General features: G+C 37.1%; 1 protein-coding gene across 13 annotated transcripts in view; it reads left to right on the forward strand.

Annotated features, from left to right (window-relative positions):
* The window catches only part of MAGI2 (membrane associated guanylate kinase, WW and PDZ domain containing 2), a 694,323-nt gene that overhangs the window by 544,141 nt on the left and 124,193 nt on the right, over positions 1–25,989 (forward strand). For all 13 annotated transcript variants that reach the window (XM_072919262.1, XM_012568848.5, XM_030263732.4 and 10 more), the window contains 2 exons: positions 1,594–1,715; positions 3,134–3,316. In XM_072919262.1, the coding sequence (XP_072775363.1) occupies positions 1,594–1,715; positions 3,134–3,316 (305 nt within the window). The remainder of the gene's footprint in view (positions 1–1,593; positions 1,716–3,133; positions 3,317–25,989) is intronic.

Raw genomic sequence — 25,989 nt, forward strand, 5'->3', positions numbered from 1 at the left:
TAAGGTGCTGAAGACCCTGACAATTACTAGAAATAACAGAAAGCAAAAGTCTAGGAAAGGAACACCTACAATCTTAAACAGCCTGTCTAAAGAAAGAAAGAAATTAGAGGGATTTATCTGTCTGCAGCATAGAGCAAAATTTACTGAAAGCTATTAATGAAAATTTTAGAGTATGATAGTAAGCTAGCAGCCACTCGAATGAGTTATAGCCATGTGAACAAAGGAACAATTTAAGGATTTGTCACATTTACTTCATCTCATTAAATCAAATATTCTTTTACATGACTGAAAGTCTTTTCATTTCATTAGAACTGGCCACTAAATCCTATTTTGCAAGTGTATTGCACTCCCATGGGACTTCGCTGCCTTTCCTCTACCTCACTTCCTATGGCAATTCCACTTATCTTCTTTGAAGCTGTGGTAGGATCAAAATCTCAAAGGACCTGAAAGGTGCTTGATCTGGCACAAAAGGTCATTGCAATGTAAGAAAAGACCCTTTTAGGATCTTAGAGTTGTGAAAGTTACCAGGGAACCTGTCCAAGTGCTTAAAGCCCTGATTGGGGTTCGATTTGCAGAAGACCTCAGTAGGCAGTAACCCAGTGAGAACAAATAAGGAGTGACATAAGCCTGCCCTTCTGTACATATGTATTGGTTTTCCCAGAGCAGTGTTGGAAGCACAAGTCCCTTCTCTTTGTTGTGATTCTATTGTGATCCTATCTTGCAGCTATATTCCATGCAGCCTACTACATTGCTTTGCCTCCATCAGAAAACATGAAAAATATATCCCAGAACAGGACTGAAGGATATTTCAGTGCTTGATAATATGTGTGCTTTAAAGAATTAAAATCAAGGATATGGTGAGAGTAGTTGTAAAGTTCATAGTCCTAAGCACAGTGCAGAAGTGTAGTGGTATAATGCCAGAGATGAACTTAACGACTTGTAGTAGGAAATGTAAAACATAAAGAAAAAATGTGTATACTAACTTTTCTTATATTTCATATATGATCTATGTAGTTCTAATCTGCCATCTAATTTAGTTCTGCTTCTGATTTTTCTGTACAGCTGAGCAGATACACATTAAAAAGGAATAATCTTCAATTTATTACCCATTAGATTTATTTGTTAATTACCATCATAAAAGCACTCTGTTGTCTAGGCTTTTATTTTTCTGTTACTGAGTAAATTCACCTACAACTAATTGATAATAATGCACAAAACTGGTTGAGATCCTTTGAATCATACACAGAAGAGTGGTCATGCTGAAGACACGAAAACTGTTGCTATAGCATTTTTCAGCAGTGGTGCTGTTTAATATGTAGTCCCATAGATCAAAACCATTTGTATGTAGCAGGTTTAGCATATTGAAGTGATAGGATTCTGCTCAGTGCTGTTCATTACAGAGGGCACTGGTTTTATATCCTCATCCCCAACAAAATTGTGTGGAATGTAAGGGACATCAGGCCCATTGGGGGTTCCTCACAGTTCTGCTCTCTAATCACACACACCTTAGCCACATACTTAGCACCCTACTGTGAAAATTATCAGTTTACCCAACTGAACCTAGGTTGTAATCAAAACCAATTTTTTTTCCAGCCACATAAATAGAAGAACTCAATTTGAAAACCCTGTCCTAGAAGCAAAAAGGAAGCTACAGCAGCATAACATGCCCAACGCAGAACTTGGAACAAAGCCTATGCAGGCCCAAGGTTTCCGAGGTACAGTACCATGTCAGCTGTCTTGGTTAAGATGTTGCTTTCCTGCTTATGTGACAATGATTTTGTCATAGTCTGGTTAAAAGAATAATGTTGCCAATGCTCAAAAGGTTATCACCTATATCTTAGCAATTTTCTCCCTTAAATGTCCAGGTTCCAATAGTTGCAGGACTCACCAGCCAACTAAAACTTTCAGAGGCGCAGAGGAAAAACAGAACAGTTTAATCTAGTGTTTCCTAAAGGCTGAGAAGCTGAAAGCACAATAAGACTCCCAAAGTAATTTTCTAAATAAAATCATAAATTCTGTTCCTGGGAATGTACGACTCTCTCTTGAGCACCCGAGACTGGCAACACTGAAATACTTAATTGTACTTTCTCTAAATTACTCTTAATTGATGTTTGGTATGTTTCTAAGCTAGCTCATCTAGCAAGCATCAATTAAGTTAAAAGCCTCAAGCACAGTGTTATAGGAGTTTACAGGAATGCAGCCACTTGGTAACATAAAAATTAATGTGCTCAAAAGGAGCTGTATAAGCAGCAAACAATACTGGTATCGACAAATGAAATTTAACGTAAGGTTATAGTCAGAGAATGAGGCTTGTTCTCCTTTGCAACAGTAGAAAGCTCCTCATCAACCTTACCTAGACCCAAATTTGCCCGCCTGCGCCCCGCTCCCAGGAGGTCCCGCAGCGTGAGTGACCTGTCGCAGTGCCGGCGCGACCCCGCCGGGGCCAGTGGGCTCTATGGTATGTCCCCGCTGCCCGCCGGCCCTGGGGCCAGCTGGGGTCACAAACCCTGCACCTTCCCCAACCTCCCTCACTGAGCAGCATGGGAGAGCAGCACGGGGACCCCCGGCACCCACCCCGCACCCCGAGGCACTGGAGAGGGGACACCAAGTTTGCACAGCTGTCATGTGTGTCACTTGTTGGATGCCTGAACCCCGTGTGTTTGGAGAGAAAAGCTCATCTAGTGTTTACCTCCTCTAGGTAACAAATGGAATGAGACATTCACTGGGGATATTTTCCTCACTGTGGTTGGGAGGGAAATTATGAGGAATGTATTACTTTGTAGACAAAGCTGAATTTATAGGTTAGGAAAGAGGTTTTTAAATTACCTCACAGATCACTTTTATTGATGTAATTATTTTAGCTACGCAATATCCACTTCTAAATGGATTTCAAATATCAAAGGATATTTATATCTTTTCATTTATGGCTGATCTGCCATAGATTAGAAATATGTTTTAAGCTTTGTATTAGTACAAGAACCCACAAATATTTTTCCTGGAATGTCTGCACTCTTTATTTTCTTGCCTTTGATACACTGCCACTCGGTGTCAGCCAATATTGTTATGTGCTGTCCCTGCTATGTTGTGACTAGATCAGAACTTTTGTCTTTCTTGTTTGTGTTGACTGATGTAGAAAAACCACTCTTCACCCGTGATGCATCACAGCTGAAGGGGACTTTCCTCAGCACAACTCTTAAGAAAAGCAACATGGGTTTTGGATTTACCATCATTGGTGGGGATGAGCCGGATGAGTTTCTCCAGGTGAAGAGTGTAATTCCTGATGGGCCTGCAGCACAAGATGGGAAAATGGAAACAGGTAATTATGAAAGTTTCTCTGTTCTTTTATATGAGAAACAGAATGAGAAATAGATTTCTGAGTCTCACTCTCTCCATGAATGCATACATTTTCCATGTGACTTTCTCTATTAATATGTAGAAAAGGTAAGTTCCTTGGTAAAAAATTCTTGCTAATAAGTGCCAGGTAGCTTATTTTTCCTATTTCACAATATTTTAAGGGAGAAAAGATCTCTGCATTTCCCTACATAAAAATGGGTTATGGTCTATAGACTGTTTACTTAAGGGAAGTCTATGTGGAAAGAAAAGAGATAGAGAACACAGACTACTAAGTGCAAATTTATTTCTTTAGAAAGGATGGTTTTGCAGAATAATCAGTTGAGTCTCATCCAATACTGTTCTCATTAGAACCATCATAACAAGAGTTTTCAGTGTGGCATATGGACACACAGGCATTTGTGTCCTATTAAAAAAAGAATCTGTGAAAACTCATGAAATAAAAGAAACTGCTTCTGATGAGATTGAAAGCTGCTCTGAAGATCTGGACCACCACTGCAAACATTTTCATATTCACAGATTGATAAGGATTGCAAACTACTGTCTGAAAGGTCAGATCAGGTCTATGTATGGATGAAACTCTTTTTGGAGGGAGATAAATTCCGTTTCCAAGCAGTTACCATCTTCTTTAGGAAAAGACAGTCAGAGAATAATAGAATGATTTCAATTGGTGGTGATCTTCAGTCACTAGCCCCATACTTAAAATAAGGCTAAGTTTGTCCTTGGATCTGGTTTCTCAGGGTCTTAAGAAAATTTCATTAAGACACAGATTCCACAGCCTCTGTGGACTCCTGTCCCAGTGTTCCTCCACTCTCATGGTGAAGACTTTGGCCCAGAATTTGTGGATGCCTCATCCCTGAAAGTGTTGAAGGCCAGGTTGGACAGGGCCCTGGGTGGCAAGGGAAGTAGGTGATCTTAAAACTCCCTTTCAATACAAACCATTCTCTTGTTCTATGATTTTTGCTCTTTAGGTCCATTGGGGTTTCCACAGCTACAGCTGGTTACTAGGGACTGAAGTCGTGTGTTCCTGTGTTTCTGCAGCCCTGTCACTCTGTACCATCTCTCCCCAGCATAATTTATCCATTTTCATAATTTGTCTCACCAAGACATTGAAATAAAGAAATGCTAGTTTGGGATTGTTGTTGCCTCTGTAGAAAACCCATTTCATGGTGGCCAGAGTCACTGTGAAGATAATTTTCTAAATTTTGATAACAGATCATTGTGGATGGGTCACAGCAGCAGAGAAAGATCCTTTTGGTGTATTACAGTGCAAGGAGCAGACACAGAAATAAATGCAGGCACAAATGATGCGAGTGGAATAGTCTGAAGTGATTTTTCTGGAAATTTCATTTCATCTTTATTATAGTTGGGGTTTTTTTTATCAGAGTCACATTCATATATCAGAATAAATCACTCTGGATTCTAGTTTATTTTGTTGGACTCTCTAGGACTTGCCAAGTAGGAAGTGTAAAGGTTATGAAAAGTATTATTTAAAGAAAATACAAACAGGATTTGCTGCAGAGGTAATGTTATAGCTATCATGATGTTTCTAACACCAAAGAGATAAACAGAAAATTTATATGAAGAAACAAAATGTAAGAAAGAAGTAGAATATAAATTTTTAGTGCTGATTTTACAAAAAGCATTATTCTAACGGCTTTTTCATTCTCATATTTGTTGCCATTTTAACTTAATGCAGTATAGTTCCCAAATGCAAAATTTATTAAATTAGCTGATTAGGGGAACAAAGGATACAATAGACTTCCTGAGTTCAGAAGATTACAGTGACATAAACTTCATTTTTCCTTAATATTTTCATACTATCTAATACATGACATGAGAGCTTTTCCTTGTTTGTCATGGTTTAGCATTCTCAGATGCAGAACTCAAATATAGTTACTTGCTAATCCCTCTGAAGTGTGGATTGTTATTAGTGACATTGATCATGGAGTTATTTTCTCTAGAAAACAGGATATCCTTGCAACTTACTTGAATTTTTATGCTGAAACTGAATATGGGTTTCATAATACTGTTGATGGTCATTATTGTAGTCACGGATTGTACTGAGAACATGTAAGAAAAATGCTTGTTAAAATGCATAGAAATAGCATTGTTTTTTTCCTCAGGTAATTAATTCAACTACATTAGGAATGCAAAACAGAAATGTACATTCAAATATATAATCACTCTACAATTATGTGACCCCAAAACATATAAAATTTGGTCTCAGAACAAATTTTGGCCATAAATGTCTTTGTTTTTAAGAAGAGTGACAGATTGTGATGTAAAGTCATTGGAGAATCCCAGACTAATGATTCTGCCATCTAACATTGGTTCTTTGAATAAAGTAATTTTTAAATATGTTAATGGAAAACTGAAAAATATATTTAAAGTCAGAATGTTTATAAAAGCAGTGTTCAACAAAGTGGTTGCTTTTCTTGATATCAAATCCTATTCACGTTTCCTGAAATAGAGTTTCTCTCCCTATTGAGCTATTGTACAATATAATCAACTGGAGATATGAAAGCCTCCCAGCTTCCATCAATAGCTTTTTGTTCATAAAGCTGTTAATATCTCACCTTGGAAAACTACTTGAAATTACATCTGTTTCTTGTTGTTTGTTAGTTAGGCAGCATTGGATAATGAATAGAGCTTTTAAAATATTTTATTTATTCTTTTGATACTATGTGTCATTGTTCAATTTATGTGCACTCCATATATGATCAGAGTCATAGGAAGCTTTGATTATAGATCAAAACATCATATTGTGGCAGTGGGGCATCGCAGTAGAAAGTCTGAGGGCAGTGACAATGATCTGTGAAGCAACCTGTGTGTAAGGCATAACCACAGCACTGCTGCTCCCAGCTCTAATATGATTCTGGACCCTGTCCCTTGCAAAGTTCATACTATTTTTTGGCCAAGTGGTTATCAAAATCTTCATACTTCAGACCTGCATCAGACTTGGAGGAAATACAAAGAAAAAGCATCATCTCATTTATCGTACGTAAACTTTGGCCACAAGAGCTGTACTTCAAGATAATTGTTAAAGAAACAAGCTCATAGAAAACTGCTTTGGTTTATTTCTCCACCCAAAATCTAATATAGGTGTCAGAGACAAATGCTATTCAAAGAGTGAGTCTATGTAAGACATTGTCACCCTTAAATGTGATCATAACAACACAGTTTGACCTGAAGGTTTCAAAATGGAGCAATTTTAGATTTCATCCATTGGAGCCATAGAATGGTTTGAGTTGGAAAGGGACTTCAAGATCATCCAGTCCCACCTCCCATACCAGAAACAGGTGAATCTTCCACTAAACCAGGTGGAACTCCAGTGTGTGACCGCACAGCTTGATGTCATCAGCAAGTTTCTTGAGGGTACACTCAATCCCTGTGTCCAAATCACCAACAAAGATGTTAAATGGTGCCTGTCCCAGTACTGACCCCTGAGGAACCCTGCTGAAAACCTGGAAGCCACTGGGAACACGGAAGCAGCTGCCTGACAGTGGCTTGGCGTTGCTGTGAAAGAAAGCATTGAAGCAAACTGAGTGCACTGAGATGCAACAAGAGATATCAGAGGTCCTGACAAGCTATCAGAACCCCTTGGTGCCCAGTGCTGAGCACTAAGAGGTATTTATATTTGTCCTAGACCCACAATAAGCCTCACAAGTAGACTCAGAGGAACCACATCTCAGTGGATGAATCAAAAGCAACCAAAATTACATTCCTGATTCCACTTGCCAGATGTTTCAGAATTCATGGGGGCTATTATGCCCTCATGTAAATCTAGCATCTGTGCACTAATGGTTGTTAATAATCCTGAAAATGCCTTTCTAGGATATGTTTTAGCATTTGGAGCTCAATCAATCTGCTGGATATGGACATTACATTCCACAGCATCTCTGTCTATGTCAGGACAGCCTAGGAGCTGAGACCACATTATTTTCTGGGAGGTTACATTGCTTTGTCTTGTCTGAAACCTCATGCAGCCAACAGAAAACTGTATTTAAGATGCCCCTGCATTCGATTAAAATGCTGGTAAAAGACTGCATCTACATGAAAAGATTTTTATACAGTGAGTGATTTTGACTGACTGCTGTTCTAAGGCAAACAAAGATTTAGGCCTGCGGCTGAGTCAGATAAAAGCTCAAGCTGCAAAGGCAAAAACTCTACTACAATTCTCAAGGTTATTCAATGAACTGGATAAACTGAAACACTCCCACATAATCAAGCTTGGGGAAAGATTCTCACACTCCTCATTTCAGCAAGCTCCATTTCCTTTGGCAAAGGTTTCCAGGAAACAGCTCAAAGACATGGTGCAAAAGTGGTTCTTGAAGTCTGGTGATGACCCTTCTGACTTATGAATATCTTTGGTCAATGCAGGTTAAACTTTCCAGAAACATAAATCTGTGGGGAAATGTCATAGCTCAACAGTGTAAATCAAGAAAGGGGAAATATGTTCTTTCATTTCATTTGCCAAGATTGCACTTGGCCAGCTTTACGGTGCTAAATCATCTGTAAACAATGCAAACTCAGGCTTTTTTAGATGTTGTTCTGTCAGGAATGGTAGTTTCTCTACATCAGTTGATCTATTCTAGAGATAGAAATTCATAAATTAAAGAGAAGTTTCAGCTAACAGATATAGTTGTCTACAATTCAGATGTCTATACCTATCATATAAGCAGTCAACTATTATTTTTGTATGACTGTAATAGGGTGAAGCCTAGAGAAAAAAGCTAGAGATTGGTCCCACATCTACCACTCAGAATTTCTACTGCCCCCTAGAGATTACCAAAGGGAAAGAGTTGTTAGAAATGCTGGAAGGAGTGGCCCACTCCCTTGCTTCTGTCCATGGACCTATGTCAAGACCCGCATGCATAACAATCTTCTTCATATGATGAATTTTTCAAGAATCTGAGGTTACTTTAAATGTAAGAAAATTAGAGAAATCACACTTGTTGATCTATAAAACCACTAATGTTATTATTTAAGTGAATAAGAGCAAACCTAAAGCCATTATCAGGTGGTTGAGCCTACAATGTCACTAGGCTTAGGAAATAATTATCTAGCTTTGGTAATGCATATTTTTTCACAGTAAGGAAAATATCTTACAACCTTTATAAAAAGTGGAGTACTCAAGACAGAAGGAATTGGGGATGTCTACAAAAGGATGCATTTTTACAATTTAAAACAGATGCTTCATTCTGTTCCCTGTTTATCCATTGTCAGATCATGTGAACAAACCATCATCTCACCAAATATGAGCTCAACTGAGATGCAAGCTCTCTAGTTTGAGCAACAATAAAAAATTAACTACGTATTGACAAAGAAGGAAATGTGTTAAAATTAAAATCTATGTTTTGGCAGTCATCTGGAAATGTTAATACTTTCAAAACATCATTCAGTGTATCATGACCACATGCCTCAGCACCTATAGTCATTTTCAAAGAGGTCATGTCTTTCTGAAATGCTATCAGTCAAAACCTAGCCAGTAATTTTCTCTTTTACAACATTCCCTTCCCTTGGCAGCCAACTGTTTACCACAGTTGCCATCTCAAGAGGTGCACTGACCAGGAGCTTGATTTCCAGAGTACTGAAGCTGGCTGAAATTTAGTTATCTCACCTGCCTGACACCTTCTCATCCAGTACCTCCAGGAAAACTGGCTCCCAAAGTTAAGGCATGGTGTTAAGAAAATGAGAAACTGTGCTACTAGTGGGACCACTGAGGAAGGACTATCTTTTCATTGGTCTTATGCATCTCCAGGCTAAAAAATTATTTTATCATGGACCAAGGCCTCATGAAGTGTCAGTCTGCAGCTGCAAGCTGATGCCAGGTGAGGCAGGACTGTGAGAGCAGAGCAGCACATATAAAACCAGCTTGTATTATCTGCTTCCCTGGCTACCCCTGCTTTATTTGGAAACTAGGATGTTTCATCTGATGTTTTAGTCTAGCTGAGACTGCACATCTTTCTCTGTCTCCATATGTTGCTAATCATCCCATGGAGTTCCGAGAAAGAAAATTACCTGTTTGGAAAGTAACTAACAGCAATAACTGAAATTACTTCAGGCATTTTGGAGAATGATTTCTCTCACCCACGTTAGGCCAGTCAGTGTGAATTTGTGTTATATTTACTGCTTGTACTCCAGCATCCTCCAGGCTGATGGTGAAATGGGGCAAAGCACAGCAGAAGCACTATATTTGCATCAGATACAACCAAAAACTGATAATTCCTTCCACTAGCAGTGCTGGTTACATTTTCTTGTTTGTGAGACATATGAAGAGTAACTATTTGTTAAAACCTCAGCCTGGCTTTGCAGTACCAGTTTTCTCTCATTTCATGAATTAATTTGGCTTTTTAGATCAAGGATTTTGTGAGGGTCTGGAGAGTGGAACCACAACATGAGTGCTGTGATCTTTGTAGCAGACATGAGGACAGAGTTAACAGATATTCTGCAAGCTCATAGCTAAGACAAACTGATATAACCTTTTTTTTTTTTCTTTTTGCAGTACACAGCATTCCATTTAATTTAATCCACTTTATATTTCTCACCGTAAAAACTTGCACATCATATAGCTAGTGCCAAAACTATGCAAGAAGTGTAGAGTTAAAATTAACCCTGTTTTAACAATCTACCCATTTGCTAAGTAACCAGAATTCTTTAAAGCAAAACTCTTAATTATTTTTTTTGTTCTTTAAAGGGGACTAAATCTGAATCTTATCTTAAATTTTACAGGATAAATCTTCTGTTCCCCTGTCACAGAGGAAAGTGCTGAAGTATTACAACATTGTATTTAAGGAATTTCAAACACAAAAGCAAAGGAAATAATGCCAGTTTAACTATTTATTTTATATCATATATTAAGACTCAGCTGGAGAAAGTGATATGACAGGTGGTTTTAAAAGTGTGATGGTGACAGTAAAACTAATACTTGGAATATTAATAGCAATTAAGAGACTCTTTTTCAGTCCCCTGTTCTTCCAAATTTTAAGGCAGACAGATCACTGAGCACTGTATGTAAATAGAAAGAAAAGAAAGTACTACTTAGGTTGCTAGAAATTTTTTGTACTTGTTCTACTTTCTTCTAAGATTAATTTTTTGTTTTATTTTTTATGTTTCTGTAGCTTTCAGATAACTTGGTACAGTAGTCACATTAATATCTTTCAATTTTTCTTATGTTGACCAAAGGACTAGGAAAGGTGTTTACTTTTGTCTCAAAGTTACTGAATTTTTAGTCTCTATAAGGTTCTTATTTTAGTGTTTTCTTCAAATTTAACTTCTTTTGATATTCATTATATTGTGAGGTGCTCACTGAATGATAAGCAGGACAGAGACGAGCCTAGACTAAAAAAAAGTATCCATATTTTGTATACCACACAGTATTGCTGTCTACATCTGAGGTCTTTGTGTGTACCTTGTCAGATTTTTCAGTTGGCTGGTGTGATATTCAATATCCTTTTGTTCTCTCCGAGTTGCAAAAAATCCATGTGTCGCTATCTGTTCTGCCTGAGAGGGATTTGGAGCTTGAGTCTTTGCTGCCCCTCCAAGCTACTGAGCATTCTTTAAGTAGTGCCTACAAATAGACATTCCTCGAGCTATGAAGAGAGCTTTTGATGCTTTTTAGCCCTGTCATTTGTCTATTCCCTTGAAGTCTTCAATTAAAATTACTGATGCAAACTGAAAGAGTAATTGTAGCATCTAAGTTGGATTTCAAATGCTTCTGAAAATGGACAGTGTGTTGTTTAAGTCACAGGAACAATTAAAAAAAAAATCTTAGGGACTCACTTCATGAGATGACTCTGGGCTCACATTATTGGTACAAATGGAACTCAGTGGTCTCTGACTCCATATCTTGGGGTTTAGCCCTAAAGTCTGCCATAACACAGAAATTTTGGGAATCTGCAAGTCACATACAAATATCTCAATTGCCAAAGGCTGTTGCAAATGACATTAGACACCTGCTAAAACAACCTCATTCCTCCTTCAACAAGGAGTGTGTTAATATACTCCTTTGGTTTCCCTTATCATCTCTTAGAGCAAAGAGTGATTGATTGATTAATTACTGTAATAATAATCCTTTTATGACAATTTTAAGGATGTTTGTTTCCTCTAGCCTAATTCAAAACTCACACTTTTGATTTTATGAATACTTAAAAAAAAGCAACAAACCCCCTTTTTAAATTAATAGGCTTAATTCTCTCTAATTTAACTGTTCAAATAACAACATTATAAGAAGTTTGATGATTGAGTTCAACCATATTACTGGGGACTTTAAATTCATTTTCACCTCCAGCACTTACAATATTTTGATTATATATTATTGATACCCATAAAGAAAATTACAATATTGGGATTGAATATTGTGTATGTAACTTGTTTTCTTTCCTATGGTGACTTTTCTTCAAAATTCATTTAGAAGTGAGTCACTTATTTTTTTCAAGTCCACATATTACACAGAAATTAAGGAGGAGTCTGAAAAGAGCACCAATCTTTCCTTTTGCTTTGATAAAATCCATATTTATACACAGGGAACAACTCACAATACTTATGGTTTATGGCACTTAATTTTGAAAGAAATCCACATTTGTTGACACTATATTTTGATCTATGATTATCAGTCCCAAGAATGATAATGTGTGCTTGTTACTTGAAACAATAAAATACTGAAGATGTAACTAAGTGAAATTCTAGGTTACATAAGTGTGCCACATGATCTTCTGCAGGAGAGAGTATATGAGCATGTCTGCTTATATGTGGTGTTTTCTAATATTTAAGCCATTAGAGATACTCTTCCAGCACCAACTATAGAAAGATAAGCCAATGATGAAGTAATTTGATGGGAAGAGAGGGTATAATGGAAATATGATCTATGATAATATAAAAATCTTGTCTCTTACGATAAATGCAACACAAACCATAAACACAAGGCATACACACCCTGTCTAACCTAAGACACCGGCCCCTTGTCTCTTCTAGAAAGAGTAAATGGAGACATTCTGGTGCTCAAAGGTGCTATATCTTTAGCAGAAAATGAGATCATACAGAAACCATGAAATATGGTAAAGTAAAATGTGAAAGAGTAAAGGTGAAAAAGTCAAGAGACTATCTGGACACAAATTATTCAAGTATGTGCAGTCTCATATTCCTATTAATCCAATGTCTGACCCCATGGAAAAATGGCCACAAAGGCCGAAAGCATAGACAAGGATACTAAAACTATAGTCATACTTATTTCAGTATGCAAAACACAAGGTCAGAAAAAAAGTTAAATTATTTATTCTGTCCACTATCACATCTTAATATACCTTTATCTGAGTGTTCATATTGAAATAAACACTTGTTTCGTGTATGTAAGTTCTAGGAAGCCCATAAATTCATTCTTCAATCTGAAGTTCACCATGCAAAATCTGCAGATTCTGCTACTAGGACATTTAACATAGACCAAGAGATGATAAATATATTGTCATAATCCTCACATTTATTAGGACAGTTTTTGTAAGTTTTGCATGTTGACACTTGAGTAAGCAGCATGCACTGAACTCAGTAGCTGCCAAAAATGCTGCAGTTGCAGAAATTACTTTTATTCTATCAACTTTAATTAACACATATCTCACATGATTTGGCTATTTGTATGAACAGACAAAAATATACATTGAAAATAATAGTCATCATCTTCTCATGTACTATTTTATTCAATAAATAATGGTGTTTTGTTTCTTTACAAGAGTGGTCTATGAGGGCAGAAAGAGATTCCCACTATATAAAAAGATGACAGGGAAAGTAAGATTTTCATATTGCATTATGAAAATAACCTAGACGTGTACTTTTAAATATTGTCAGCTATGCCACGTTTGATTTTCTTGTTTTTTGGCATATAGGGCTCTATTTTACCACTCAATTATCAAAACAAAAAGTAATTATTTAGCTGAGTTTCAGATTTTTATTTTATTTTGTATTTAAAAATTAATATATCAGTGTATGTTCACTTCTGCCTCCACACTTGTGCAACCAAATACAATTTGTACCTATATGAAAATCTGAGAGTTCAAAAATTTCACTAATTTTTTGCCTTTAACTACTTTTGAGAACAAGTTTTAAATTCTTTGCGAATTTAAGATTAAATTAAGTAATTAATTTTAAGATACAATTTCTGCTCTACATTTAGAATGGCAAATATCTGTCTTGACAGTTGACAATATTTTGTTTGAACATATTAATTTACATCAGGGTACCTGAATTTCTCCGTCCACAGGGAGAAATAGTCATTTTAGAACTTTAGTAAAGTCCAATAATTATTGAAGTTAACAACTCCCATCATAACTGCTAAAAACATAAGTGAAGAGAAGAATAATGGAGATCAGCTTAAGATATAAAGGACAAATACTGTCAAAGTCCAATTGTGCAATATATATTAAAAGAGGAATCTATGTTCAATCGCACATGGATCAATATTTTTGTCAGTGCTCTGAGTTGTATCATTTCATGCATGCCATGAGGTAAAACTATCCACAGTTGCATCAGAGACGACAAAACATTTCCAGGCATATAAATCATATTTGAGGAGTTTAGTGAACCTTTAACTAATGGGGAGTTACAGAGACATTTTGAGCCCATTTTATTAGAAGTTCACTTCTAAAAGCATCTTTCACTGTCTGTTGCCAGAATCAGGATATTAGCACAGATGTACCTCTCATCTGACCCCGTTTAGCTGCTCACATGGCCTTTATAAGAAGAGCAAAGTTTATTCCAGCACTTACGTGACTGCCTCTTTGTAATTGATGACTCTGACATTTAAAAAATTGCTTGTTTGCTTCAAGACCTGTAATGAAAATTTCTCAATGACATAAGGAGCACTTTTCCAACCAGGAGGCGGGCATGAAGTGACTCCTGATGGAAAGCGAGAAGCCCCTGGAGAAATCCTTCCAGCCTTTTCTCTCTCTGCCCCACAAAAGTCTTCTCCCCTCCAGCAATCACATAAATGTGATGCTGTCTCTGAGTCGGTGGATGGAGGTGGAACTCGAGGTGCCCTGCTGCTCCCAAAAGTTCTGTGTGTGCAGCAGTGGGAGCTGCCTGGGCACCACTGGCAGGTACCAGAGGGAAGCTGTGCCAGGGTGCCCTAAACACTGCTCTGCTTCCATGCCCAGATAAGTGAGGGCTGTGTGCAGGAGTATAGAGAAATTCTTGGTGTCTGGATCTTTAGTGTTTTGCCAGGTCTTGGCTATCAGCCTCAGGGCGTGACTGGCTGGTAGACAGGGGAGAAGAGGGTCCAGTCTCCAGAGGCTGGGTGCAGAACAGGGAGAAATCTGACTGGAATAGGATGTGCTGGAGCTGAAGATGACATAATTTGTTTTTGTTCTGCAGGGAGGCAGGGAGAAAAGGCAGTAATTTCATGCTAGAAATGGCTGAAGAGTGGGTGTTTCTATGCATGTGTGAATATGTAGGAGGCAGGAGGGGGAGGGCAAGGTTCTAAGGAAAAGAAGAAAGGATCTCTGCAAGAAAGGTCTGAGAGCACTGATGTGAGTACAGATCTTTTAAACACTGGCAGTTTCACTCTTTTTGATGTATTGCTTTCTTCTTAGATCCAAATGGAAGTACATTAAAATTCTTTGTATTAAACTAATCTCTTCTGCTTTAAATTCAGCATCATTGTATGCAGTATTTCCTGAGACTTTCTTTGCCATACTGAACAGCACCTGTAGTACTGCTGGGGAGAAGTCAGATAATATTGGACACCCTGTCTTAATAGCTGTTGAGAATTCTTGAGAATTTGTTCACAGGCTAAAAGTCACTTATGAAGCATGTTGGACTATGCTGCTGCTCTGTTATTTGTGATCACTTCTAGTCCACCTTTACATAAACAAAATAGCAAGACTCAATAGCAAAGGCTATCTGCAGTTCATTATTGGCCTGAAATCTGCCTTTGAGTCCTGCAAACCCATCAGTTCTGAAGAAGCTGTAAGAGCTAAGCCTGTAACACAGTAAAGGGCTGAAAGAGCACTGAAAAAAAAATAATTGTTTTGCACTGGGGTGATGGAAAAAAAGACATCAGAAAGAGGTGAGAAACTGGAAAATGCAGAAATTGAGGTAATGATGAGAACCTGACAGTGCTTTCTTTTAAGAGGAAAGTGGAGAAACATTGTATGGGACAGAAAGACACAGATGTGTGGGGCAGCATTAATCATACCCCCCTCGCTAGCATGTTACCAGGATTATTCTCCTGATGTTGGGCAGAGCCTCAGCCAATGCTCTTTGTACTTGTTTGTTGGAGTCTGGTTGACTTTCTTGCACTGAAACTACCACAAAAGTTCATGTGCCACAGAGCAGCCTGGTGTTCTTGGCAGGTTTTCCTCAGGCAGCTGCAGAGGAGCACAGCCATCCAGAGCAAGGACACTGCCTCCTGTCAGAGCTGGTCACTGGCCCTGGAAACCACTCGTGTATCTAACCTCGTTTATTTGACAAGTGGGATTGAGGGTAGATTCCTCTGTCAAATTCCACAGGAAAGTCATGCAACATGGCAGTGCTACACATGGCATGAAAGGATTGATCACATTTATGTGTTTATACTTTGTTTTATTTTAATGGTTGTTTTATTTTAATGGGAGGGAGTTGTTCTAACACAGATGGGAGAAGTTGAAAACACTCATATCATCTCTGGTCATTTCCTAGACATGTCACAATGGCAGCATCCTTACTCAGAGTTCAAAAAAACTTCCTTTTTTTTAGCAGATTTTTTTTTAATCTCTTTAGTCTGTCTTGTTCCAATTATTTTCTGCATATCAGACATGAGTGTATTTTTTTAGGCCAAACTTGATTGCATCAAAAGAAAATGCCGTTGACTATTATATAAGAGATTCACCTGTTTCTAGCACAGTTGAAAAAGTAGTTCTGAATTGTTTGGGGAAATAGGAATAATAAGAAGACTTATACTTGAGCAATTGTTTTTGCCAAAAATTCCACTCCAGCCAAGATGCTGAGAGGATGGATTTTTATTTTAAACCATGCAGTGTTGTAAATACTATCTTTCAATACTCCGTTCAGTAGTGAAAGCAGGATTGTGATACTTTAATCTTTTTTTTTTTTTTTTTTTTGCTTCAATAGTAATGAATTCATCTTTGCTAGAGCATAATACTTGTAATCTCAAGTCAAGTGGAAGTAATATTTTTCAAAAAATGTTGGGGATAGTAAAAAACAAATCAAATTGAAAATATTATGAGCTTAAGAACATTCAGTGAAAAAACAAAATCATAGTATTTCTAAATTTTAGAGGGTTTTTTAATTTATCTATTCCACAAAAATTGCTACAGACCGAGAAAATCTTCTACCTAACCCCGAGCTAGGTGTGATCAGCCTGGTCCCAGCTATATAGGATTTCATCTTTTCCACATAAAAGTATAACCACACTTAGATGCTGGTGTCATTTTGTATGTGTGTGTCAGAATCAGGTGCTAATTTCTTCTGCAGTATGAATTCTGTGTCAAACATGCTTTACCACAGGCTGGCAGAAAAGCCAGGCTTTCTGAGTCTCCAGTTAAGTTGTGCAGTAATGGCAGTGGCCATAGCAAGCTCACCAGGCTGGTGCCGTCTCTGTCTCTCACATAACTGGGAAACAGCCAAGCCAAGTATGGGAAAAAGGAGGGCTAGAACAAAGACCCTATAGCAAAGAATAAAATACAAAATGTGATCTCAGAAAAGACTCTATCGAAATCTGTTTGCAATCAAACACAATCAAGACAATGTAGACAACCTTTAATCTATCATTTTCCAAAAGATCGTGCCAAATTTGGAGTAAATAATAGAAATCATAAAAGACACTTGAAGCAACCTCTCTCACAGTCAAGACTGGAGGGAGAAAGTCAGTGTGGTTAGTCCGTTTCTGACAGCCATCCCATGGCAATGCAAGCAGCTCTGTCCAGTTTACAAGCAGAGTGATGCATGATACCATATAATTGCATCCATTTTAACAGACTGCAGCAAGATTTTTACTCTTTCTTGCAGTCACAGCAAGTTCTTCTCTCAGATATTAGAAATTACATGAGATACAACTTTTTTTTGTGACCTGTTTGCATCCTGCAATTAGCAGGGTTTATGGACAGGCTAAATATCAAACTTACTCCTTCAGAATAATTTAAGGTTTTCATGCACCATAGCCTTACTATTTTATTGCTCTTAGTGATGGAGTTAGATATTCTTTTATATCTCATTTTATCTGTAAAAGAGAAAAATCACATTAAGCTCATATAATTGTTATTCCTTTTTCTTTCATTTCTTTGCATTTCAGTCAATTTAATGCAACAGTATTATCCTTCCATTAGATAAAGGCACACTTCATATTTTTTGTGTCTGAATTAGGCAGTGCATCTGTCTTTTAATGTGGGAGAGTGAGAGTTTTGAGGATGCTGGGGTAACTAATTTCTCTTTTAATGGCAACAGTTTTTAATCTCTTTCACTTGCCGTGTTGGTATCTAAGCACATCTGGGTCTTACTTAGGTATTCAAAGTCCTTGTTGTGCCCCAAGAGCATCGTTCCCAAAAGGATTCTATCTGTGCAAGTGAAAAAGAGGAATATATTATCATTCATCTTAAACAGTCTTGCTTTTGCAGATTCCCTTTTACTACACAAAAATAACCATACAGATAAGTACTCATCATGGCTGGGGGTGCTCAGGGGGCAAGCAAAAATCCTTCAACAGAAGAAATGTAGAGGTGGGTGGATCTGATCCAAAGAACCTGCATAGATTCCAGTGGAACAGAAGCACATCTGTCATGTACAAACAGTTCTTCCTTGTGCATGCAGAAGGCTTGCCATTGGACCTGAACCTCATGTGTGCTATTACTCATTTTAATGATGATATTTTTTCAAATGACAGGACAAAGCCATTAATAGGTTTGGGGAACGTGCTCTTTGCAAGATTATCTATGGACTAGCAAGGACTGTGCAAATACAGAAATGCCTTCTAGCTGCCTTGGCCAGCATGGGGGACAGGAGGCACTGTCAGAGTGATTTGTCTCACAATTTCTTCACATCATTATATTCCTCTTTCCATTGCTGCAACTATTTGTTTTTTCTCTATTTCCATCACTTAATTGACACCATCAGTTGCACTACTCCCTTGTGCTAGGCTGGCTTCGAGGGATCTCAGGGTGAAGGTGTCCTTGCCTTCTAGTCCAAATGAACATAGCTGGGAGAAAATGTGCCACTTCTGCTTGTAAGAAACTCTGCACCAGAGAAACAGCTATGCTTGCTGTCCTATAAATTCCAGATTACCTCAGAATACAAAACATGCTCTCCAGTTTTTAGAGTAGATGGACCACTTATTCTCCTTCTAAATCAGTACTGTTTTTGAAGCTAGCTGAAGATATATGAATAAGTGTGAAAATACGCATACTTCTGTTTTCAAAAAGTACCTTTTAGATTAATTCTACTAGGTGGATCTGTGGTATTCACCATTTACTTTGCAGCTCATTGCAATAAATCTGGGAGGACAGTGAAGTCAGAGAACGAAAATGTGGTCACTGATAATATCAGAGTTACTGTCCTCTCTTTTTATGGTGTCTGTCATATAACAAATAAGCACGCTGAGAAGCATTCACACCAGTTTTCCCAAGCATATTGAATAATTCATAGAAGTAGTGTTAGGAATTGTGCTGTAGGGACATTACCAACATGGTATCAAGTTTTTTTCTTCATAAACCTCTTCCACAGTCCCAGTTAATCAGAATACTCCTTGCCAAGGGAGTGCTGTTACAATAGTTTTGCCATAACAGATACAAATATATGTACTTTTGGAGGGATAGTGAAAAAACTGGATAGTTTCAATCTCAAAAAAAATAAAATTATGGAACTCTTCAGAATTTGTTTCTTCACAGTGTTTAATTGTAATTTTACTTACTCATTAATGCTGAAAGCCTTGAAAATGTTTCAAAAGCAGTTTACAGTATTACAGGCTCACTAGATATTTAATACATTGATTGATTGGTTCATCTTTATGTATGTAACATTTCTCAAGGCTAAACAATTTGGAGATTCTTTGCTGAGAACAGCTAAAGGACTGTCACTTTCAAAATTATGGAAAACATAATGTATCAACTATTAATGGAATAAAATTAGGGACAAATTCTATTTTGTAATTATATATTGTAATTATAACAGTATATTATAACAGTATATTACAACATTATATATTGTAATTATAACAGTACATTTTTATTAATTATTATAAAAGTTTGTTCTTTTTTATGAATTGGTTTATTGCTCTTTATTTTTTTTTTTTTTGTATTGAACTGGTATAAAATCTCTGTGGTATATCATCATAAAATCCATTAAATCAAAATACACTAGGTCAAACAAACACTGAATTCATTCGCCCAGCAATGTTTAACTTTGCTGTTAGGACAATATTATTTATGGTGATTTCTCTCTTGTTCGTGTCAGCATCCCCATCTTTGTTTTGAGTGATTTACAAACACAAGCTTGAGGTTTTTTTCTGAACTTGTCATTTGTAGTAAAAGCAGAGACAGCTGAAATAGACAAGAAGCTATACTTTCATTTTTATACCCAGAATTGTTTGCATTTTTTTAGTTTGATCTTAGGTACCTGAGTTTCCCTGATTATAATCCCCATTGGAAATAATGACTGTACAATTTCACTGTATTTCTAAGAATTGCAGTTGACATATTAAGCAGTTTACACCTGACTATGTTTTTTGTCTGGAAACCATTTTCAGGTTGTGCCTGTATGTGAACATTGCTTGCATAAAAGTCCGAAAAAATAATTATTTCATACTTAAAAATGCCATAAGAAGCAGAAAGAAGAAAAGAAGTTTTAAAGTAAATTGCCCTCCATTTTAAAAACATCAGCTTTTGGAGCAGGACTCACTAGTCTACTCCAGTCTGTGCCTTTCTGAAGCAGGACAGGGCAGGTAGACAGGCAGGCAGTTAGGGGATTTTTTAAGATGGGGAACAACAAAGCATTCAGTGCACAGCAATTGCTGCTTTCACTCTGCTGCTGGCATTCATGTCCCACATTCCTCCTGCTCCTTCCATTCCTGTACCCCACAGCACACACACTCATCCATTGCTCACCCTTGGTTATCCCCTGTGTGCTGCCTCCATAACAGAAGGCACTCTTGCCCTTCCTTGTGCACTTCTCATGCACCATTTCTTAGAAGGAAGTTTATGGCTGTCCCACCTCACACCATTTTTACAGGCTTTCCAAAGAGGAGGAAGTTGTGCATATAATATGCTTGAGAGAACTTTTCCAAGAATCACCTTCAAAGACTGTGGCTACCATCTCCAATGAGGTGCGAGGCTGCAACTTGATCTCAGTTTCTGATGGACACAGAAACAATAAACTCTCAGGACTGATGGTGCCACCTACTTTGTCAGGAGCAGGATAGAAATATTGTCTGGAAGCAAATGACATGAAGTGGTAGCCTTCTGAGGAAAAATCAGATACAAGGATAATTTTGGGAAAGGCTTTTTAATTACCATGGGATGATTCACAGGGAGCACTGGGAGATGGCAGACATAGTGTGAGACTGCTTTTTCATGGTCTGAACAAATAGTCTGATATAGCATCACAGTCATTTATAATAACACATTTTAATTTACTTTTATTCATTAGCTAATTAAAAAATTAATAAATATAGGCCTTCAGGAAATTAATTTTTTGCTAAAGGGGAAGGTATGGTTGTTCTCATACACAACAGTGTTAACGCTTCTTTATATATAAAATCTGAGATTTGACTACTGAATAGCAATTGATGTATCCATATTGCAGCAGTCTGTGGCAAGTTTTGGGATACAAACATTCAGCTAAACCCCTACATTGCAATGGAAAATGATGGGAGTATTTGCCCTGCAATGATGTTGTTGTTGGTTATGCATTTACTACAGTGGAAATTAAGTTCCAACAATATTGTGACTTCTCAGTGCTGTAAACCATACTAGAACACCAAAAAATCTCTTCTCTTTTAGAAACCAAAACAGAAAATAGATAAGGTGGATGAGACATAAAAGGAGGAAGAATAGCTAGTGAGAGATTGGATAATCCTCATAAAAGAGAAATGTCATTCTTAGCCATAAAGCTGCAAGGCTAGAAAGTTTTCCTAACTATTATAAGGATGGAGTTTTCTTTGTGTTATAATGCAGTTTTAAAGAAGGAGCTTGGTGGGATTTGTGTTAATGATTTTGCCTCCTTACAAAAAAATGTTATGCAAGCTGAATTTTGTATCTTATACTCAGTGTAGTATTCAGAAATGAGCTGAAAGTATAATTATTCCATGGTGAAGATGTTAAATTGTTTTGCAAAGAGTAAAAATATATTGTCCTTGAAAATGAGTGCTTGGCAGTGCAAGAGGCTCTAGAGATATTAAGGCAACCAATGTTTGCTTGGAAGGAAGGTCAGTTTGATAATACATTACCCTCTATTAACCTGGAAAAATACTGTAAAACCTTAGAGAACCTAAAGGAATTTAGGTTCTATTTATCTTTACCATGCAATTTTAAAGCAAGTAATACATTCATACATGCCTGAAAAGCCTATTGAGTAGATCCTTTGTTACAGAAATTATGTGAGAAGCTCTCTGAAGTTAAGGTAATTATTTTGTAGATAATGTAGATAATTTTACTATCAAAAAGAGAAAGAAAATGTAGGGGTAATAAGATAAGCGCATATAAACTAAAATGTGAATGGCCTTTATAAAACTTATGACTAGAAAATTACTTATATATTAGCTGTACATTTGTAAAAGCATTTTTTAATGAATCAGTAATCAAATATAGCTCCATTTCAAATGGCACTGAGGTATTTATATGTAGCAGACTATCAGTAAAAATCCCTTTATTTAGCTGGAAATTATTTCACTGTTTTGGTACATTTCATTTCCACTTGATAAAATGCTTTCTGTCTTTAATTTTGATTAAAAGCATTAATCTGTAGTGATCCAGACCTCTTTTGAAATGTCTGCCTCTGAAAGGTGCTGACCTTGTAAACTCAGTTGACTACTTTAAAGATAGAGCAAGATTTGAGGATTTATATATATCTACAGCAAGGAGTGCATGTATATATTCTGAATTTCTGGTTTGGCATGACAGGAGAAGCTCCAATAACTAGGGTGAAGCAGTGAATGAGCATTACAACTAATGGCATGATTAAGATGTTGATCACTCAGATTTTTTAGCATAAAGTTTGGTAGTTTGAGCAATGAATGCACAAAACATCCACAAATTATGTCTGGGAGTCTTAGCCTTAAATTAAATTAATAACCTGACTGACAGTCAAAACAGATTTGTTCTGGTCTCAGAGAATCAGCTGGGCCATTAGGCACCTGGATGGGCGCTGTGCGAGTGTAGCAGGAAAAACAAAATATTGATCAAACAATGATGAAAATTGTAGTTTTACCAAATAGATAACAGTTATAAAACTGACCCACTTCTGGCAGCAATGCCCACTGCAGTTACAAGGAATCTCCTTGGAAACCATAATATCTCAAAAATAGAAATGAATTTTCAAGTTGTACCTCTATAGATTTTTAAATAGAGATGAATCCTACTCATCTATCTTTGCACATATTTTTAAGTGTCCAAGAAGGTGCTGTTGCTTTCACAAATTACTAATTTAGTATGTGGCTAGTTATTCTTGTCCTCATGGTGCTAGCATTACTCAAAAGAAATAAAATAGCTCTGTTAACCATTTCAGTTCACATGACTGCCTATTACTAAAAATTCCCAGTAACATTTATATTTATATTTCAACATATGAAGGCATTTGTCACTGTGCTGCAGCATCTTTATAAATGCTTCATCTGATTCCTCACCTCATCCATCTCCCTTTTTCCTTCCTGGCAGTTTATGTCAGGAATCAGCAGTGGCAATGGTGTGCAGTTGACAATGCTGCTGAAAATGTCTTCCACTAGGGACAGGTGGCACATGGCCAGGATTCCCACTAGAGCACAGGGGCTGCTTGGTATTTACATCATGCTTTTCCATACCCCTCTGCCTTTAGGCTGCTAGGAGGCTGGCTGGGCTACTTTCCTCCTCCTGGGAGCCATTACCTAGATAAATGTGATGCGCTGCCTACAGAAATAAAATGTGCGTACAAAAGCAAATGTGTTGTAAATTTTGACCTCCTTTTTCTAAAGAAAAAGAAGGGTTTCATTTCTTCGTGAGCCTCTGCACACAGTGACACCTTCCAAAGTGATCCCAAATAGCTATGCAAACGTGGCATACATTTTTTATCTCGCTCTTCAGATCCACTGACGCTCTGTCACACAGTTCATTCACACCAGGCATTTCAGGATGCACAAGCAGCTCCTGCAAGCAAAGCTTAGACAGAACAAGCTTACATAATTTGTAAATAAAAGGCTACTTTGAAAATTGGACCCGTTTCTCTTTATGTGGTCTTGCCTCCAATATACTTACCATTTTTTAAGTAATTACTTTTTTGTAAAGTAGCAGTTTTAACATCCATGCTATGCTTTCACATGCTTGAAGAAGTAAAAAGTGTTTCTAGGAAGAAAATTTGCCTACTCTTTACTGCTTTATGACCAGCATTCATTTAAGTATGCTTTTGCTATTGCATTACTTACATTTTTTAATCTACAATGTTTCATGTTTACTAGACAGCAAATAATCAAGGTTTTAGATTTTTCTGGAATGTATTTTACTTCTCTCCCAAATAAATGCCTCTGTTTCAATAGCTTTTACCACTATATGCAAAATACAAAAAAATGGAAATAGTTTCTTCTACTAATCCACATCTGCCTGAGTGTAATTACATGACACATGCTGGTTAAGCATAAAAAATTTTAATAGACAGCTTTTTAATTAGGCATATGCATTGGGTCAGTAGAAATAAAATGGGTTCTAAAATATTGATTGTATAAAAATGGCACCTGCTTACTCAACAGATCTGAGTCTTGGGTAGAGTTGCAGACAAGTGTCTGTGTTGGCCCCTGAAGCAAAGTTCAGAACCATTGCTCAGTCCTTCATGATGGGAATTATGAAGTCCAATGATGAAAACAGATTTTAGCCCAAGTTATCACCCCTAAAATGCTGTTTTGTACAAGTACTGGCTCAAATCTGACAAACAGATGATTTATATTTGTTGCTCAGGTTTCAGAAAGAGGAAAATCTAAGCCTATTTTATGCCAGTTTGACTGCCTGAATGCCTAGGAGTACGTGTTGGATTGACTTCTTGTCCAATTTAAAGAAATAATAAATTATAATAATCACCATTAATGAATGATTAAATAAGTAATAATTTCTATTATTATAATATATTATTATCATTTATTATTATCATTTGTTATTATCATTTTTCCCCCCTGAAGCTCAGTTCCCAGAGTTCAGTGAGTGAAAGAAGGAGCTGTGGATAGTGGTTACCTGTCAGCTTTGCTAAGTTTGTCACACACGAGTGAAACTTTCTGTATGTGATGAAGACTGGGAAATGGGTCTTCCATGCCGGTGTGAGCAGTGATATTTAAATGGACTATTTAGTGTTCTTGCATACCAGCAAGTGGTCCCGAAACTATTTCTGAATGCAGGGGCAGCTGCCCATTATATCTCCCAGCAGCTCTTTTCATTTCACTGTGGCTGCTGCAGTACTGTGTATTAGAGAAAGTTGTTATAAAGCTGATAATAATGTGGCCAGTTTTAAATTTAGCCCTTTTGATCAGTAGCTGGAGTTCTTGAGTTATTGAATGCATGTACTTCTCCCCTGGTTGCCTTTTTGATATGTTTTAGCAGTTAATCTAATGTTCCTCTTTTGAAGAACTAAGTATTTTCTTGGCAGGTGTTTTAAGTATTTCAGTACTAATATGCAATAGTCATCTTACACTGCAATCTCCTTTAAGAAGTTGTTGTAATTACAAAAAATTTTATTTAAAAATAAGGGTAATTTTATACTGAGTATTAACAAAACTAGGGCCTTTTTCTTTCTTTTTTTTTTTTTTTCCTTTTTTTTTAATTTTAAGACTAATCAGGCTACCATGAACAACAGGACCCTAGGCTTTATCTTTTGCCTGTAAAAGTCAGGCCATCAGATCTCATCAGCCGGAGCTAGATAGGTTTTACAGGGTTCTATGGCAGGTCAGAGTACAAGAAATCAGAGAATTTCTGTTTATGCAGAACTTTCTGAAATCTTTTATAGCTAAAAAAATGCCTCTAGCCATTTGTAATGGAAGTTATTTATTCACACACTGGATCAACATCTATGGCAATTGGAGGGAAGTTGAGTTTCAACGTTTCAGAATGTAGTTGTCTGCTGCTGTTTAAATAAAGGATCCCTCACACACTAGTTCTCTGTACTGCTGCTTGTTAAGTGCACATGTGAATGTAAAAATGGCTAATTTCTTACAAATCTTTGCTTCTTTCATGACCATCAATCACATGCTGTTGTTATTAAAATTACCTCCATGTTTCATATTTTGATACCGGAAACGTGCTCTGAATTTATTATTAGCGGGCTCCTGTGCCAGCAATCTTGCAGCACTCTGCAGAAAAAGACAAGGTCACTGCTGAGAAGTGACAGAAGTATCTGGTAATGACAGTAGAAAGTGTGGGTGGGCAGGTGAAGGGAAAGCTTCAACGATGAAGTAATCATGTATTGCTAGTTCTGAAACTGATGCAAAGTATGCAT

The sequence above is a fragment of the Taeniopygia guttata genome, chromosome 1A (genome assembly GCF_048771995.1).
Source record: "Taeniopygia guttata chromosome 1A, bTaeGut7.mat, whole genome shotgun sequence".
Lineage (NCBI taxonomy): Eukaryota > Metazoa > Chordata > Aves > Passeriformes > Estrildidae > Taeniopygia > Taeniopygia guttata.